Source organism: Rhea pennata, chromosome 7 (assembly GCF_028389875.1).
Source record: "Rhea pennata isolate bPtePen1 chromosome 7, bPtePen1.pri, whole genome shotgun sequence".
Classification (NCBI taxonomy): Eukaryota; Metazoa; Chordata; class Aves; order Rheiformes; family Rheidae; genus Rhea; species Rhea pennata.
The window spans coordinates 367180-386859 of NC_084669.1; the positions used below are offsets into that span (position 1 = coordinate 367180).

The window sequence follows — 19680 nt, forward strand, 5'->3', positions numbered from 1 at the left end:
TCTGTCAACCTTAACCTTCCTGACATGAGTTTCCTTGACCATGGCTGGCAGGAGCAGCAGAGCACTTCCCTGATCACCTGTGTCAAGGAACTGTCCTTCACACACTCCAGAAGTCTTGCAGATGGCTTATGCTCAGCTGTGCTGCCTTTCCAAGAGATAACGGGGTGGCTGATGTCCCCTATGAGTTCCAGTTCCCTTTTTCAGCTGTCTAGTGAAGGCTCCACCTGTTTGTCACCAGGCAGTCTGCAGCAGATGCCCACCATGACGTCTCCTGTGCTGTTCTCCAGTTCTCACCCGCATGGCTCGCCACCCATTGCAAGGCGAAGCTTCACGCAGCCAGTTCAACCACAGCGCTCTGCAGACATGGTGATGCACAAAGTCTCACAGTGCCTCATTCCTGGCAGTAGGTTTACTGCTGACAGGGAACTCTCACTGGTGGGATAACCGAAACACAGGAGACTAAGAGTCCTGCTGTCAATCCTCATCTCGTTCTCGGGTAGACCATCCCACAGGCCTGTGCTCTGATTCCTTTACTTACCACCATAACAAATACATTCACCCTTGGCTTTACTGCCTTACTCTGTTTCACACTAATCTTCACTGATACAAGTCAATTAAGAGATACTTGCAATCTAGTTTGTATTTCATGACATAGTCAGATATAGGATATTCTAAGAGTAGTTTAGAGCTTTCTCATGCATACACCGAGAATACTGGTTTGACAGACAGTAGTGTATATTAGATCCTATTTTGCCAAATTTTCTCTTTATTAAGTATGAAATTCTGATGCCTCTCTATTACAAGTCCTTACCAAAAAAAAAAAAAAAAAGAAAAAAGAAAAAAGAAAACTTGCAGTTATATTGCACAAACCTTTTCTTTGTGAATAGAATCCCTCAGGAGATCGTGCTGACCTTTTAAAACCCCCTAGAAACACCACCTACATAAATAACCTCTGCTACATTGGGTAAAAGGACCTCCAGACAACATTAACATGAAGAGAGAGGTTATAGAGGGCTAATGTCAAAAAGCACTGTGAGCAATAAGTAATGCACACAAACCATGATTGATAATGACTAGCACAGAGCCTTAATTCATCTTTTCTCCATCATTTTACTGAGAGGGACCATATCAAATTAAATAGTGACCCAGTAAGGGTTATTCAACCATACAAAGCAGGGGCACGAAGGAAAGACATATTAAAGTGGCAATGACTGCAGTGTAATTGCAGCTTCTTAAAGGAACACCATAGCTCAAAGAGGAAGATGGGAGAACTTGCATATGAAGCAACTGAATAACGCACAGCAAGAACAAGCGACGCACTAAGCGATCTTCAATATTAACAGGCCTGTGTCGCTGCAATGAAAAGAACTCTCTAAGACTCGCATTGGAAATTATGTTTTAGGTACTCACATCATGCTTAATGTTTTACTAGCCAGGCAAAAGAGCACACAGGATGACACCTTTCCACAAAAAACATGCAGAATGCACTTCCCAGCTAAGTGACTTCTCTTCTTTCCTTCGATCAGTTTACAAAATTAAAGAATGTATGCTGTTGTGTTTTATGAAACTGTAAGAGTATAGCCTCTTCAAAATATCTAGTTTTCCTGCATTTCAGAACACTACATAATATAAGGAACACTACAGCCTAATTCAGTCTTTGTACACTCTCAAACATATCAAATCAGCACTATTCAGTCATATTTTTACTGATACAGATTTTAAGAGGTCATTACGTAAATTTAAGTCTCTGCAAATTAAAATAGCTATGGCACTTATTAAAAATGCATAGAGAGAGCTTAAGAATATGAAATTAATCAAGTAGCAAAGTCTATTACATCATGCAATACCAATAATTTAATCAATCATTTGATTTTTGACATACTGCTTTTATTACCCTTTATTTACCAGAAAATAGAGCACAAATAATTTAATAACAATATATCTACTGGAAAACTACCTTTAAGTATCTGCACATGATGTAAAAGAATATAAATACAAGAAATATGTGACAAAACAGATACATTTGCTGCACTTACTTTCTCACAAGAACTATGCAATGTTCAAGTCATTACTGCTGTCAGCTTCCTTATGCGCACATCACTAGTGAAGTGTCCAATCAGTAGAAATATCTAATTCGTTTGCTAAAAGTTATTTTAGAAAACAGATATACAATAATGAATGCAGCCTTTGAAAGATCAAGGCAGCTATTTATTTGTTGGGAAGTTTTAAGTGATGGCCTCGGGTTGGGAGAAGGCCTGTGTGATCAGGGTAGCAGGTCACATTTGGTGGGGCAGGAGGTTTGAGGGTCCCTTTTTACACGTTAGGCAGCTGGGAAGGCATTGGTGGGTACAGGGGAACGCAGGAGCAGGGGTGTGGAGTTGGAGAGGGCTGACCCCCCTGGCAGCTGACGGGTAAGGCTCTAGGTCTAGGTCTTTGCTAAAAATAGCTGAAAAAAGGATACATGTTTGACAGCACAACACAGGCTACAAGCCTGTTCTCATACTTTATATCCAATGTCAGACACACAACATTTCTTCTATTTTACGAGGCATCTTCCCTTTTCCTCATATACGTTATTAACCTCTCCAAAGAGCTTTTTAAACTGTAAGAATTCCTTTCTTTAGGATAGCAGAATTTAGGGTTCATAGGAATAGGAACAATGGACCTAAATTTGAGACCCCAGATCAAAATATGATAGTAATTCTATAGCTCATTTTACCTAAAATGTTCTGAGAATGTAACGAGTCATTAAAATTCTTTTATAAAATGGTCATTACAGATGGTAAGAATAATAAGACTTACACTAGTAAGGTTACAGCAGTATGGTGATGCTATGACAGAGTCATACACAGGATTGCCAAGATCGTGTGCATCTACACTGTGTAACTGCATTGTTATTAGAGCATATGATTTAAAGTACCTTGCATAAGTGACAGTGGAAGACGAAAAGCTGATGGGTTTGGCCTAATCAAAAGACTGTATCTCAAGTAAAAGCCAGCACAGAAGAGCAGGGAGGAGCTTTAGCTCATGCTGGAGATCCAACTGTTAGTACTAAATCTGAATTTAATAGAGCAAGGATGTCTATGCCTATATATGATTAAATGACTTTCATTTTATTGTATCATTTGTATGTGTTCCCCCATACACACATATTCCTAGCTTGAAAACATGTAATTCCTTTAACTTCAATGAATAATTCCCTTATTTAACATTAAGAGTGGAAAAGTTAGTAGGATTTGGTCCAGTAGATGAACCACTGTTTAACAGCTTAAATCTAAAACTGTGGTCCTTCAGTTTAGGTGTATACTGCTGTTGAACAATATGCCTTACATATTTTGGGTTACTGATGTACTTTAACATTCCTAAAAATTACACTACATCGCTTTATGAAAAGATGAAAATTTTGGGAACAGAATTTAAAGAAATATAGTCTGGGAAAGAAGAAAGAGAAAACTGTTCCTTGTTGAAGATTTCAAAGCAGCAATCTTGAATTTTGACTTCAACAGATATTTACCAGCTGATCCACCATCTGCAAACCAGCATAAAAGCAGGTAGAGATTACACAGGTGACTTATGTTCTCTTGGAGAGGTATCTAAAGTTTAGAATAGGAAAAAATATTTCCCACTGCATGTCCCAGAAAAGGGATACCACATCTTTCACCTTACAATATTAAGTCTCTTCTCAGATCCTCTGTTAATAGGATTCCTTTAGCCAGCAGATGGATTGTGAATACAGGCAGTTTCATCTACTAAAAGACAACATAAATCATCATTGAGAAAGGAGAGACTGCAGTAAGGTTATCACCATACAGCCTTCTCCATGAAAGGTTTGCATTAAAGCATTAGTGAAATTAATTCATCTTTCATAAGAGCTTTGAGCAGTATCTGTGATCTATGATAACAACCAATTTCTCACTATGGGAAAAAAAAATTACTCAGGCCTGATAGACTACACAAATCTGCTTTTTTTAAATGGCCTAACATTATCTGGAGTGTTGCTCCCAGAGGCATCATTTGAGTCCTATGCCTAGCCAAGAGGATCCATAAATCAAGACAGAAAGTTTTGTTAGTTTTATATGCAGTGGGCTGTAATTATTTTGAATTGCATTATGCCTCAATCATTGTAATTACTTTTAGATCATCCTTAAGCGGCAGTAATAAAAAGAAAAGAAATCAGTCTTAAACCATTTCTCACACAAAAACCACACTCAATATAACATGAGTAGCCTGGATAAAACATATAAGCACATGTAAATTTAACTTTTTAGCCAATACGTGGCTCACGCATTCTGTGTCTACTAAAATTCTCAAAATACTCTTTATTTTGCAGTCTTATAATTAAATCATTACTGTCAATGTTTGGCTAGGATGGAAATAGGCTGGTAACTGGAATTAATTCTAGCTTTGAAAGCAGATATGCTTACATTAGAACCAAAACTACGTCACTGTCTTTGTTTGTTTGTTTGGTTGGTTGGTTGGTTTTTTTGGGGGGGCTTATGTATGCTTGAGAGACTCCTTGGTCTTCAGCTGTAAAATGAAAAAAGCGAAGTGTAAAAATTATCACAGTTATTTTCTGATTTTTCAAATCACACAAAAACCCACCGCAGCTTGGCGCACACCAGGCTGCGCTCCGGACGAGCCGAGCAGCGCAGAGAGCCGTACAGCTCGGCGCGGCCGTCACCCGCGTCGCCGCAGTCCCGCGGAGCCCTGGCTGCTTCCCCCTCCCACGTGGGCACAGCCGACCCCCGAGAGGCCGCGGAAACGGGCACAGTCCCGGGTCCACACAACGGTGTGGGAACGGACTGGGCAACTTCTTCAAGGGACTGTGAAGATTGCTCATGTAAAAGACAGCAGTAAAGGTACTGAACAAGTTACGCGTTCGTCAGCCTCGTGATGAAACGACAGCAGTGAAATAACTATGGAAATGCTTCCTCGCGGGCAGCAATGAGCAACGCGTAACCCGGCCCACCGCCTGGTCACCGCGCTCTCACGCCGCTGCCCGGCACTCTCCGCGTTGCAATCGGATCATTCCACAGCACCGTTCGTGTTGGCCATCACCCATCCCGCTACAGCTTACTGCAGATGGAGGAGGAAAATACGTATCTGAGCAACTACACGAAGTTCCTTTTAAAACAGGGAAACACTAAACTCCAAAAAAGTATTTAAGATGTATATTTACAGGAGGTAAAAGCTAATGAGATCGTGTCAAAGGCAGTTTCCTTTCCAGCTGAGAGATACAGAGTATTAGGAAAAATAATTCAGTATCAAAGTCAAGAAAAGAAAGAGAAGGATCCCATCAGTCCTTAACCACTTATGTAATGCTCTTTTGGGCACAAATGTACTACTTTTATATCTCTGACTATGAACATTTATACAAATTCTAAATTAATTTTTAAAACTTACACAGTTCTAATATTAGTAGTAATGTGCACACTTGATCCACAAATGTCATAAGGATTCAACAAATTTATTCACTTGATTTGTAGTAAATGTTAATCATTAAACACCCATATTCCAGATACTCTTACAAAATTTTAAAATGAGCAAATTAAAATCAACCCCAAAGAAGTCTTAATTAGAAGCAAAGATTGCACTTGCATGTGCAGTTGCACTGGCAGGTGTAACAGAAGAAAACCCCGTCTGCTTAGCTCGTGCTTCCATCTCGGACAAGACCGTCGCCTCCAGCTGCAGTCATGCGGCATCCCCCAGTTTAGAGAACAGCAAAGAGGGAGCACAGGGGCCAGGTTAGAAGAAACATCTACAGCCACATGTATTCTTGCACCAGTAAGAAACCTTTTCCCTACATCCTTGCAGTAGTGTCTAACCGTGCTAAATAGAAAGCAGTATGGCAGCAGCCCCGACGGCCGAGCTGCTGCAGACCTATCATTGGCACTGTATGCTATTTCTTTGGTTTTAAATGTTCAAACGAGTCTTTTCATCACTGCCTCCATCCTTCACAAGGATTTCCTAATATACAAAGAGCTCCATTTAAATTTGGTAAATCCATGCAGTGACTTTAAATATATATTATGAGAAACTGATGCATACAAAATAATCGGATCTTGATTCTGACCTGGTTTATATTACTGAGAGTAGCTTCTAAAATAAATCAGAGCACAGTGGAATGAAACCTCATATTTGGGAATGGTCCACTGGATTGTACATACCTCAGGGAAATAATCCTGTGGAAACTTCTCTTTTTCCAGCATGGGCGTGCTTTCTAAAGTGTCTGAGTAGATTTCTTTCCCGGTAACCTTTTTATACTTCTTAGCTAGAAAGAGATATAAAACATACTTAACACACAAACCTTTTACATTATAAGCAACCTTAGCACTCACTAGAAGAGCAGTGGCATCTGCAAAACAGGTACTGTCTTAGCACAAATACGCAAGCAGTGAACTGTTTTTTTTTGGGGGGGGGGAGGGGGGGGAGACAGAGAGCACTGAAACACAAACAGACATGCCTCTTTGTATCACATATTCTCATGCTATGCAGTTAGGGGAAGTACTACTTTTACTGTTCAAAGCACCGAAAAGCATAGGAGCTTTACAATTTACAATTACAAACCAGCTCCTTAGCTAGCATCCAGCAATTTACACTAGATAATTCACAGGAAAAGTAATTAATTCAAAACACATCAAGGTGAAAAATGGTACAAGAACATTGATTATCTGTATAGGTTCTCTAGCATCTTTCTTTTCCAGATTTTAAGACTACCTACTTAAACATCATCTGATGCACATTTGTAACACATTAATAACCACGTCTTTCTCACATCTAGCAAGTACACAGTCAGCGAAACCATCTCTGTTTCTTGCCTTTTGCTTTATATCGCAGTGTTGACCATCATCACCCGCTTAGTATTGGGCCACACTTTTATCTTCTGCTGGGACAGTTATGGCAGTTGGAGGGCTGATTTTTTTCACCCTGGAACTAACCCACCAATGCTGGCGGAACTCTTAACAAAATACAAACTGCGCAAAAGCTGACAATAAGCTGAACAGCCCATTCCATTTGTGGAACTGATCTAAACCAAACTCATTAAAAAAAAAAGTCCTGCCAGAGTGAGCTGTGTTTCCACCCGGGAGAGTCTGCTGATACAAGAATAATGGTCCAGCTATCACAGAAATCATTTTAGGAATGGATACAAATGTCAGGACTTACTGAGGGATGTGTGCCCAGCACCACCTTTTCAAACCCTCAGGAAAATCTAAGTAATCTTTTGGGGTTCACAGCTCAACAAATCTCTAAGGTTAATGGCATCAAAGGGAGATAACATTTCATTAAGTATAGACATCTCATCTTCCCAGAAAAGTGGGAAAGAGTCATTGGCAAACAGCGAACCACAGAATGGTCGAGGCCAGTAGGGACCTCTGGAGATGGTCTGGTCCAAACCCTGCTCAAGCAGGGTCAGCTGCAGCAGGATGCCCAGGCCCATGTACAGTCAGGCTTGAGTATCTCCAAAGGATGGAGATTCCACAACCTTTCTCTGGGCAACCTGTTCCAGTGTGCAACCACCCTCATGGTAAAGAAGTGCTTTCTTACGTTTAAGTGGAATTTCCTGTATTTTAGTGTATGCCCATTGCCTCCTGTCCTGCCACTGGATACCACTGAGAAGAGTCTGGCTCAGTCTTCTTTACACCCCCAAATCAGGTATTTATCTCCTGTGGTGAGAGCCTCACCCTGAGCCTTCTTACCTTGAGACTAAGCAATTCCAGATCCATCATCCTCTCTTCATATTACAGATGCTCCAATACCATAACTATTTTAACGGTCTTTTGCTAGACTTGCTCCAGTATGTCCCTGTCTTTTTTATACAGTTGGTACAATTCTTTTCTATGTTCTAAATCTAACCAACTAGAGGCTAGGGATAACTAGAACTGCCTCACCACTACCTTCCCAAACGTCTCTCCAAAAAAGTCGGAGCTAGACAGCCTTTTTTGTGAAAATTTAGCCTGTTTTTGATTAACAATTGCCTCTGCAAGACAAGGTGAAATCCTCAAGTCACTCAGTGAAGTCATTCAAATATTAGGATGCCCTAGGACAAAAAAAGTTCTCATATGAAGGAATGTTTTCCTTCAGAGACGTGGGAGTAAGAGAAAGTATGTTACATCAAAACAAAATACTGAGTGGGCTAGAACAGGAAAACTGGAAATTTTTCTGTTATGTCCCAGTATAGGAATAGGGATGGTCACTAAATTAAAAACCAGCAATGTGAAACATGATAAAAAGAGGAGTTTTTTTGCCTATCACATTATCGGGGGCTGGATGACTTAATGTCCCAGAATGCCAGACTTGAGCAAGAATATGAAAAAGACTGCATATTCTTAATTACTTAAATACCCAGAACTACAACAGAACTCACATAGACCTAAACAGAGCCTTTCAAAGGATAACTGCTAAGCTTCAAGGTCTAACTCAGACAGACTCCTCAGATGCAATTGCCTCATAGCTGCCTGCCAAAGGATTTCTTCATCTTCTGCTGAATCTCTGCTGTATTTAGTAAAAGTTACTGGGCGAGCTGGACCGGTGGCATTGTACTGATGCAACACAGCAAGTTCTATCCACATGGATGGGAACAATTTTTAACACTGCCTACATCCCTACTACCTGCATGCCAGCCTTCCTCAGTCAAGAAGGCCGATAACATAAATCCCTAGTATCAGCTGGGAGTTCCTTAATCAGTAAAGTGAGTGACAGTAATTTAAAAAAAATTAAAAAATTAAATTATAAAATTAAAAACTGGTCTTCAGGAAAAAATAGGTCTTATTTGTTCCTTATTTCCTCTCAAAATGTTCTGTAACATTGCAGCTCAATCACCTCTAAATAATCTCATTTGCTTAGGCACTTGTAAACTCTTATAGTAAAAACACAGTCTTATTTTCTGAATGGCCTCCACTGACATCAGGTCACCCATATCAGCTTCCCTGATCAGGTTTTTCAAACCAAGACAGTTTAAAATCTTGCTTTTCCATTCAAATCCTGTATCAGTTGTTCCTGGGCCACGAAGCCCCCTTTTCCAGATTATTTGTGGCTGTCAGCGAATGAGACTGATGTGTGAATTTAAAGGTGGAAAGGATGCTGTGCTTGTACAAGAGATTTAGGGGTAAAGAACATCACTCCGAAAAGTCTTTAAGGAATGGTTAATTAAAGGTCAGATCCATCTACAGACCTATATGGATCAAAACCGAGCGGTTCTATTTCTTGATCCACTTTGTTCTCAGCCTCTCCCCTGAGGCAATATGTGGGCATCTCCAAACGCATGAACCTGACCAAATTCACCGAACTTGTCCTACGTAGGTAGCAGGGCAGCTATCTCACAGCTGCAATTAAGCTGGAACTATCAAATTGGATGGAGTTTTAATCAGCCATATATCAGAGAAGAACTCCAGAAACACTACGGTCAAGAGTCCTGAACTGTTGAGTTCTACCGGATATTTGGTGACACTCCAAGTGATACAAAAATTCGTCAGTTTAAGCTGTCTAGATAAAGTATCATCTGTAATCAGAGGAAGCATTTACTGTAATGTAGCAATATATTTTCAGGGAAAAAAAGTGCTTCATATGCCAATCAATTTGAGATCTGGCTCCCATAGGAAGACTAAACAAATATCTTGATAAACAAATGTGGCATCATTCTAAGTAGATCATGGATGGATGTGCCTCTTTCAGTAAGTTTGACACTGTCAGCATAAAGATCCCGACGTCTTTCAAAACGCAGAAAGCATTTGGCAGAACAGTGAGGACTGAAGGCTTTTACTGGGAGAACCTAAATAAAAGGTAGCACTTGGCAGAAAGGAGGCATTTTACTATCAACTAACTTGAACATCAGTGCTAAACATGAACTAGTAATAATTTATTTATATGACTGCTGCGAAGCAAATGCAGCAGAAAAGGAGCATGCCTTCTCACGTATCTCCAAGAGAAAACACATCTGAACTATTTCTGACTTCACATCACAAAAAACAAGATTCCTTCTGTAAATCAAAGTTGTGACACTGCTCCAAGGATAAGATGTAGACTGAAATCAGCCTAACACCTCAGTTAGCAAACCCCTCTGTTAGATGATGGCTCTTTAAAACATACGACTTTTTAGTACTTTGAATTATAAGCTGACTTTTGGGCCTATGTCCACTGTAAAAAATGGTTCAACACCTTCTATGCTGTAGAAAATAATGCATGAGGCTCCAGCAGACAATTGTTCACAATTCAAAACTCGAATATCTCTGCCTGAAAAATACAGACAATTTTTTTCTCCAAAGACTATATTGAGACACATTCAACTGTGTAGTGAATTTTGAAAGAACATAGTAACGTTACAGGAATACTGAATTGCATATAAACACCTATTTTTTTGCATGTTTTTGAGCAAAACTAGAATCTCATACTGATCTGTGTGCAGATATCATGTATCCATTTGGATTTGTCCTGTTTTAAGTGGCTAAGGCACTGTGAAAACGTCAGTAGTCATGACAGAAGAGACCGGTTTTACACCTCACCTGAAAGATGGGAGCCATCAGGTCATACTTTTACAAACACCACATAGGGAAACTGATTCTGCCCTATATTAAGGGAACAGCAGGTGACTTACAACACAGATTCAGTGCAGCACCTGCCACCCCCGGATTTTTCTTAGTTTTTCCTGCTAAGAGATGATTGGGCCAAATGCATCTTTATGAAATTGAGCTGATTCACTGCCTCATGTGGCTTTGCTAAAAGACTTTGCTGAGCAAAATGAAGCACTGGATATTTAGGGTGTGTTTTTTTCCCTCAAACAAGCATCTGTTTACCTCTTTTGCACTGATTCATTTCCCCTGTTTTTTCCTTTAATTTTCTCACTTTTTTTATACTTGCTTTTTTCTTTAGAACTGCCAAACATGAATAAACCCGGAAAACTCCTCTTCTCCTAGCACTGTTTGCTTTGTCAGGTGTAACTGGAGTTGGACACCTCTGATCTACGACCAGCAGGAGGGTAAGTGGTATTCAGAGCAAAAGTAGTAGACCACCAGCAACGGTGCAATGAAATTGCCAGCTCATGAATCATGAACACAGATCACATATTGCTGATGCACAAAGCCATTCACATGGCAAAATGAATAAACAGTTGTGAATGCTGTCACCTCCACTGTAAATGTTTGTTTCTTTGCCTTATTCATTGGCTCTTGCCCTTACAAACATGGTAGACCAGTAGGTTGTTCCACCTGGGGACTGGGGTAGCACCTTAGACACCCAGCTTCCTGTGCAATGCCAGTTCCCTCCTGTACTTCAGTCCCACAAACAATTCACTTGATAAAAAAACATCTTCTACTATTGCTTAGTGTCTATTAAACCGTTCTAATTTGGGAGAAAGACTAGATATGCCAGCTGACCTCTCATTAAAAGTCCCTACATCACTACTGAGTTTTCCAGGGCTTGTTCTCAGCAATAAAATATGCTGTGAACTGCTGTGATGTATAAAATTTTCCTTCAGTGTCAAAAGCAATGATGACAAAAGGACTTATGTTGGCTAAATCTTGAATTATAATATACATAGAACTACTGTTCAAATGTTTCATTGAACGAAGATCCTGTACCTTCAATTACATGAGCAAAGACAATCTGTCTCTACTGAGAACAAAAGTAATGAATCTATACAATTAAGACAATAAGTTCACTCCATAGTTATCACCATTTCAAGTGTCTCCAATTAATGGGATGCTAGATGTAGTATTAATGTGACTCAGTTCTGTAAGCTAAATGAAGCTCGGAAGATTTTTATATTACATGTGCAGACAATTCTCAACTGAAATAACATAAATTTTACATAATCTTTTCTATATGTACCTTCAGGAAGTATTCAATGATTGTCTATTTTATTTCTAAGATTAATGCACCTAGCCTAGCATTACTTTAAACTTCTAAGATTTAGCAAGACTTCCAACCTGATAGATCAATGCTGGTTAAAAACAGTGACACCTTCCTACTGACCTGTACTGCTCCAAAGTAATTTGAGCCATAAATCTACCTCAGCTGTTTTGCAAAATGATCATCACTGCTGGGCATATAAGGTCTCGGTGCTATAACAGATCCACACTGAAGAACCTTGCAGACATTGAGAGTTCTCCTGAAATCATCAGGAATCTGTATGGATCCAAAGGTCCATCTGCATGCCTATGATTAATGCACCAGTTTTCAACCTGTGGCTGGTCCATTGACTTCTTCTAAGAGGTCTATGAAAGGTAAGGAAAGTAAAGCCTTTCATCGATGGACTTGCATGTATTATACAAAAGTTTGCATATGCTGGAAAATCTGTTAGGCACCACTATTAGAAAAGATGACTGAAAGCCAGGATTAACATAAAATGCCCCAAAATGCCTTGAAAAATATCATTTTTTAAAAAAGAGTTAGTGACATTTAATTCCTTTGCTTACCTTTAAAATCAAATTGGTAGATGTTTTTCAAGGATTCATGAAGAAAGTAAAAACTTCCTAGAGCCTGAAAAAAAAAAAAAAAAAGCAATAAAATAAGAAATTATAAAAGTATCTGCTTTGCCTCACTACAAAAAAAATCATGCCTTCCAACCAAAAAACTAGAAGGAACTACATACTAGCAAACAAAAATACAATCTGTAACAATCATACATTTCCTTTGCTGTTTCTTTGAAGTTGCATAAGCAAAGAATGTTAGAAGTCTAATAAACACAGTAAGGGCACAAGAGCATTTTCAGAAATTCCTAAAGGACTGATGTGAACAGTGCTTCAGTAATTTAGCAGATCGGACAAGTATCCTTCTAAACACAGAAAACATCCTCATAATTCTTTTCCACTGCAGGCTCAGGAAGGACTTCAGCAGCTTTGAAAAACAGCTTTGCCAGCTGCAGAGCGGACATAACACTTAAGATCCGACCGGAGTCTCGGGAACATCCATCCATGCTTGTCCAGCTGTCCAAACCTCCCAGCACCGGCGCACCGACTGCGCAGCGCAGCGTGCCCAGGGCTGCCGGCCACGCTCCACCACGCTCCGCGGGGCGCCGACGTCGGCGAGCGCGCTGACCGGAGGAATGTGCAAACACCTCGCAAGGCTCCAATCTTTGAATCTATGTCAAGCTTTTTGACTCTGTCAGGACTGATGTGTTTCTAAGTATACGCAGAAGCAGTTTAGCACCTACAAAAACACACGGATCATTTCAGTCACCACTGAAGATCGAGCATTAAGAGCGACTTTACGTACCCATACTTTGGATTTAGGAAGGCTGTATAACTGCAGCTCTCAAGCACGGCAGGTAAACGCGTGTGGCCGTGCAACGGGCAGCAGAGACGCCCGCGGTGACCCCGTGCAGGCTGCTGAGCAGCCCAGGGCGGCCGCCTTGGCCCCCGTGCCGGAGAGGGCTGGCCACCCCGACCTAGCCGGCAGCCAGACACAGCCCAGCACATCCTCGGCCCGTGTTTTTGGCCAGACTTTCTCAGGGACACATGAAAGGCAGCAGAGGAAGACAACCCCATCAGCACCAGAGAACACCGATCCTCCACCAGAACATTTTCCAGAGACTGAAAATTGCCAGCTCTGGCCATGCCTGGTGAACCTGACTTTAACTCGCACCAGCAAACCTCTGCCGAGGGGGCTTCCGCAGCTCCTCCGAGGAGCCGGAGCCAAGCCGCCACCGCCCGGAAACCCAGAGCTTCCCCGAGGGCAGGCGATCCCTCCGCTTTCCCACCGCGGCCGGCCCTTCTCCGCAGGCGTTTGCTGGCCAGCCGACCACGGTCCTCTCCCAGGGAGCCTCCGGGCGCGGGCGCTGCTCGCCGGGGCTTCTTGGACGAGGACAGAGCCCGACTCCGCTTATGCCACGGGAAGCTCTGCCACGGTTTCACCGGCAACGACCGCGAGCTTCCTGCTTGCTTTTACTTCTCCCCAGCTACGTAACGTACCGTTCTTCTCCAGTTAACGGGTGCAGGTTTACACATTAGGAAAGAGTAAAGGAAAATCAAGTGAGAAAGAAATGGAATGAACAGATTTCATAGTGGAATGTAAAAAATATGTAAATTTTGAATGCGGACTTGATGAGCCTTTAAATACATCTGATGCATGCAACCGACGCAAAAGGAAGGGGAGAAAAAAAGCAGCCTGCCACTACATGAAGTCGTACTGACAAGTATAAAAGAGCGGATGCATTAAACAAAAAGGATGATTTAGTTTCGTTTTGTCTTTTTACTCCTATCACGACAGAGACCCTCCCGGCAGAGCAGCGTTTTGGTTCAGCGAGTGCTGCATTATTTATGAGACGCTGCACATCTAGAGATTAAACATTTGCTGATTTGTCAAAAGCGCGAACATGAGGTCCTGCCCATCTCCTTGACATATTAGTCCATCCAACGGAAAACACTGTCACACATTTAATTGATGAGTACGCTTCCTTGTGACCCAGCAGCTTGCTTTAGGTTTTTCGTTTTCTTTTTTTTTTTTTTTTTTTAATATGGAGGAGGCAAATAAGAAAATGCAGGAGATGCTCTGGTAGAGGACTCAAGGTTAACTATCCCGCAACAAGGACACACTGTCAGAAAAGAAAATTATTCTGATACAGAATAAAAACACTGACACTCACTATTTGCTTTCTAGCTGAATATAATATCATTAGCAATTAATAAGATGCTGGTATCTCAGCCTAAACTTTGATTATAAACTCTGACCTTTGGCTTTCAAAAACTCTGGAGATTATTCTTATATAGTAATATACTTATAGAGAGTTTCCGCCCATACAGAAAAATATAGTTTACCTCCCTTTTAGGCAGACAAAACCAGTTAAAACTCTTCAAACAAAATAACATTCAAGTTACAATTTAAATTCAGTCCTGCTGTACTTGAAAACATCTTTAGAAATCTTAATTATCCTCTGCACCAAATAAAATGAAGAAAAAAAAATACATGCTGTCACAACTTTCAACTTTGTGAAAAGGCAGCAAATCCTATGTTCGAAGCGCCTGGCTCTTAGGCCGCGAATCGGCCCTGCTCACGAGGCTTATCAGAGAAAAAACACTGGCACTGGAAAAAATCATTTTCAGACTATCCCTTGGCAAAACTAAGTTACGAGGAGACGGATCAAAACCAGGGGCTCAGGAGCTCGACGCTGGAACAAGGGCCCCTACGGCGGCACCCTGCTTCCCGCACCGGCGCCGCAGGGAACGTGGCTGGTTTCATAAACACCACGCAGACGAGCGGGGGTCTCGCGACGCGGTTCTGCACCGCCGAATTTTATGTTATGGATAAGCATCTTCTGTTCTTAACTTCAATGTATTTTATATGCATGCAGTCTTTATCCTACGGAAATCAACGGGAAGACTTACGAAGTAAAATGCTTCTCGGGGAAGGACACTACAGCTGAGCTATGATCTGCTTTGATTTATTTAGAGAGCTGACCTTAAAAGCTTATAGCATAAGTATCACATCAAATTTAAGCCATTTGAATCTGATATATATTACAAAAAGGCAAAATATATCAATAATTAGGTCAGTTTTCAGCTATAAGATCTAGTAGAACATGATTACTTTATTTCACTAGCAGTTATCATCAGCTTAACAGAGCAATTTAAAGTTGTGTTTTCTAGACTTCAATCATTCTTTGCTCTATCTGAATTCTCCCCAGCTGGTCCATACCTTTCTTCAATACACAAGCAAAATCTGGCATACAATATGATGCTTTAAGAACTCAGTATTAGCATATCGCTTTATTTCAGCTCTCAGGATGGCTTTCACAATAAGAACATCAGCCTGAGAAAGTACCTGGAAAACATCCCAAATGCCTGAACTCTGACAAAGTTAAAAGTAAATGAAAATGGGATCTCTAAATGGGAAATACTGGGCCAGTAACAGGTGGCCAACGGCCTACCCGTACCATTTAAATACCACAGTTAAGGGAGCTTTTCTCTTCTTCGAAACCTATGGTCGCAGACAGCTGGAAGGGACCCTCTGGGATCTCTTGTCCATCCCAGCCCAAAGCAGGGGTGACAACCAGTCTGCTCTGGCCTTGTCCAAAAGAGCTTCAAAAATCTTCAAGGTTGGAGGTTTCCCCACCTTTTGGAGCCCCTGTTCTACTGTTTGGCCACCTGGAGGGTGAATGTCTCCTTTCATCTAACTGGAATTTCCCTTGCTGCAGCTGAGATTGAAATGTAAGGCTAATTAAACAAATGTTTGGAAATAAGTGATCTATCCAAATCAGACATTAATAATTTTAAAGACAGGTAAATATTTAGATCTACACGACAGGAATCCTGGAGCTTTTACAGCTATATGCCAATGACTAAACCAGGAAGAATCAAGATGCTCTACAAAGTCCGTTCAATTTTTATGCTATAACTATTTAAAAAAGAGCACTGGGCTTGTGCTCAGGCTACAGCTTTACTGCTGGGCCTCCTGATCTGCTCACTGCTTCACTTTTTACAGCTCTAATCTCATTTTTCAAACTAATTTTGAAGAATTATATAGTGCAAATTGGGTTTGATAGTCTACATTTGTAGTATTGAATGTCAAACAATTGCACACACAAAGAATCCCTGATAGCGCTTAATTAACACGGAGCAGCCTCAGGAACTGATAGTGCCACCAGTAAAGATAGGCTTTGCCTGGGTAATTCTAAGCACACCGCTCAAAGTAAAACTCTAATGGAATGGAAATTACGGCTATCGCTCTCTTCCGCATTGTTACCAACTTAATCACGTTTATGTACATAAATGGTAACCTGTAAAAATGATGGAGTGCAGATATGATCCACTGCCATAATACAATGGAACATAAACAAAAAGAAACTCTCTATCAGGGCCCTAGATCCTTTTCTTGAGGAGACTGTGTTAATTCCAATTAATTCTCATGAAATGAGAGGGTGTGTTGACAATAAGGTTAAACAGCATTAATCTGAAATCTAGACATGATTTTATTATTTATATGTTTAATACTCTTTGGGGGGGGGGGGAAGTAGTAGTGCATACAGCACCAGTAGCGTATATAGGATCTAAGTAATTTCATAGAGAAACATGAACAATAAGAGGCCCTAAACAGTTCAATTTTTAAAAATTCCAAAGATAAAGCAGGAAATCCATTCTTTCATTCTTTCTTCCATTTTAAGGATCATCTAAATTGGCTGCTCTTGCAGTTAGCACAGGTCCCGTGCAATCTGCAAGCTGGTACGATTACTAAGAGGCCACCTAAGAAACGGCGTCATGTCATGCTATCTTGCTTTTCAGAAGATCCTGTTTGCCTCTCCCCAAAAAGATATTACTGTGAAAAAATTAGGTAACTTCTCCACCTTACTATATTGGAGTTAAATTATCATTGTTTCTAATTGGGTTCCAGAAAACCATTCAGTCGCATATCGGAAATTTCTGTCATTATTCCCTGCCAAGAGGCTCATCTAGATAAACTGCTGGCAATGGCAAAATAGGCACACTGGTTCTGTTGCATTACACATTTGGCGTTATTAGAAACAGTGTTCCTGATTCTACGGAAATCCTACCATAAAAATCCAAAGGTTTAAACAGCAGTAATTTTCTTTAACAGCCAATTGACATAAGTGCGTTTTTTAAAGCATATGGCATTTCAACCATGGAAATTTAATGTATAAAGGAAAGTTTAATTACTGCATAGAGTAAACATTTACTGCATTACCTCACTAAATGTGATAAAGCTAATATATAAAGATTGCTTTAGATAAATTTAAAACAAATTGCCAATGATGACATAGAAACTGTAATTCATGTAGTCATAAAATCCATAATTAGCTTTAATGAATATTTAAAGTCAAAGTTCAACCCAACTTTTTCAATGTTTAACCTACTATATCAATATAGTTCAAGGAATTCATTTATCATCGGACATGACAACGTCTGAATATTAATTAGCACAGGGCACTGCTGACAGGAAGTCCTTATCTCTCACCAGGCCTTCTGACTACAGCACATGTCAACAGTATGTTTGTCACGTCTGATATTATTGATTACCTGCCTGTTTTGCTAACAACAATTAAAAAAATATTGTACATATTTATAAACCTGAACGTCAAGAGCACAAATTAATTTCCCATTGGTAAAATGGAGTCTATTAGCTGCCACGTCTCAGTCAGAGGAACAGGAGCAAACGAGCAAGTGCAGAAACTCCCGACAGAAGACCGCGACCATACGTGAAAGCCCTCTCACCGGGAGGGCACGGGGACGCCCTTCTCGGGTTCCTCTGTGCAGCAATGACGCTTCGGAGACTTCACCGGGGAAATCCTGCAGCAGGAATCTCTGGGAGCAGGTGGAGGCCCTGCCTGCGTGGTGGGACAGGACTGGACGGCACGCCAACACGTGCTCAGGCCAGCAGAAACACGAACTGCTCTGAACCCCTCTTAGCTACAGGTTACCTTGAATTTTCATGACTGCTCTGAAACACTCAGCAAAAACACCCGTCCTTTATTTTGCCCTAAGGATTTAGTTTTGATACAGTTTTAACTTCTCAAGAAAAAAAGGCAAGATGTGACGCAAGAGCAGGCTGGTTCCAGAAAGACTAGATGATCTCCAGAGGTTCCTTCCAACCTCAACCATTCTGTGATTCTGTTCTAATTCATTTCAACAGGGACTTACAAAGTAACTACAAATAATGAGCAATACTAAAGCATATGCTTGTGTTCACCATCTACTCAATCCAGTAAACCTAAATTAACACTAAATGCCTATTATTCATTCAAGGTGAAAAAAAACAGACTGGTTACACAGATCAACTCATTATAAAATCATCTATCACTTTTTATTTGCAAACAAATTAGGTGTCCAGCAATTTATCATTTCCTGAATTAGACTTATCAGCTAAAGTACATATAATTAAACTGCTATTGAGCTCCCCGCAAGCAGGCCTTGTCTACCTGACGTGCAGATGACTGGAACCCAAATGGACCAAGCCATTTCAAACAATTATGTAGTGCTTTCACAACTTCGTATCTCAAACACAGGTACCAGCTTAATTTCAACAGTATTTGAATAATTGCACCTTTTAAAAAGCGTAGAAGTGAGTGGCCTCCAGATACTCTGTGACACACAAACTCAGAAACTGCTCTTGACATGCAGAGAACACCAGGAGCAGAAGGGCTGATGGCTGCCAGCAGCAGCCTGCAGAGCGTGCTGATTCTCCAAGGGGAAAAAGGCAGGGCTGTTAAGGGCAGGAATCTTTTACGTGGTGCCTGCTATGACACAAAGTCACAGCTCCCTTCCGATTTTTTTGACCCAAAATGAACGATGTTCTGGCATGGAGAAGCTGAGCAGAGAGAGTCACAGCCAGACCTGAGAGAGCAGGAGCAGTCGCAGCAATGCAGCAGGGACCACAGCAGGACCAGCTGACCAGCTTGTTTCAGTGACGGCTTTCAAACAATTCAAATAGTCAAATCTCCTTGGCAATAACTGACATTTCTACGTTGCACTCCTGAAATGTCTGAAGGCAGTCAGAGCACGGAGAGGCATCTCATCATCTTCTCCTGCTATGACGCTTCCTAAGCTAGTCAATGCGTTTCCTAGCTCTTGCAAGGCTCAGCCACTGCCTAGACATAGTTCATATACCGTATAAGGATTCACATGATTCATTCTGAATATATATTCCTAATTTCATAACTCTCAAAAAAATTTCTTTGCAATTGTGAAAACTCCATCTAGACTGCATTAGTAATATACACTTACACACACGACTACT

General features: G+C 40.8%; 1 protein-coding gene across 2 annotated transcripts in view; it reads right to left on the reverse strand.

Annotated features, from left to right (window-relative positions):
• The window catches only part of INPP5A (inositol polyphosphate-5-phosphatase A), a 228778-nt gene that overhangs the window by 92926 nt on the left and 116172 nt on the right, over positions 1-19680 (reverse strand). For both annotated transcript variants that reach the window (XM_062580058.1, XM_062580059.1), the window contains exons 5-6: positions 12411-12474; positions 6168-6271 (exon numbers count right to left, since the gene is read on the reverse strand). In XM_062580058.1, the coding sequence (XP_062436042.1) occupies positions 6168-6271; positions 12411-12474 (168 nt within the window). The remainder of the gene's footprint in view (positions 1-6167; positions 6272-12410; positions 12475-19680) is intronic.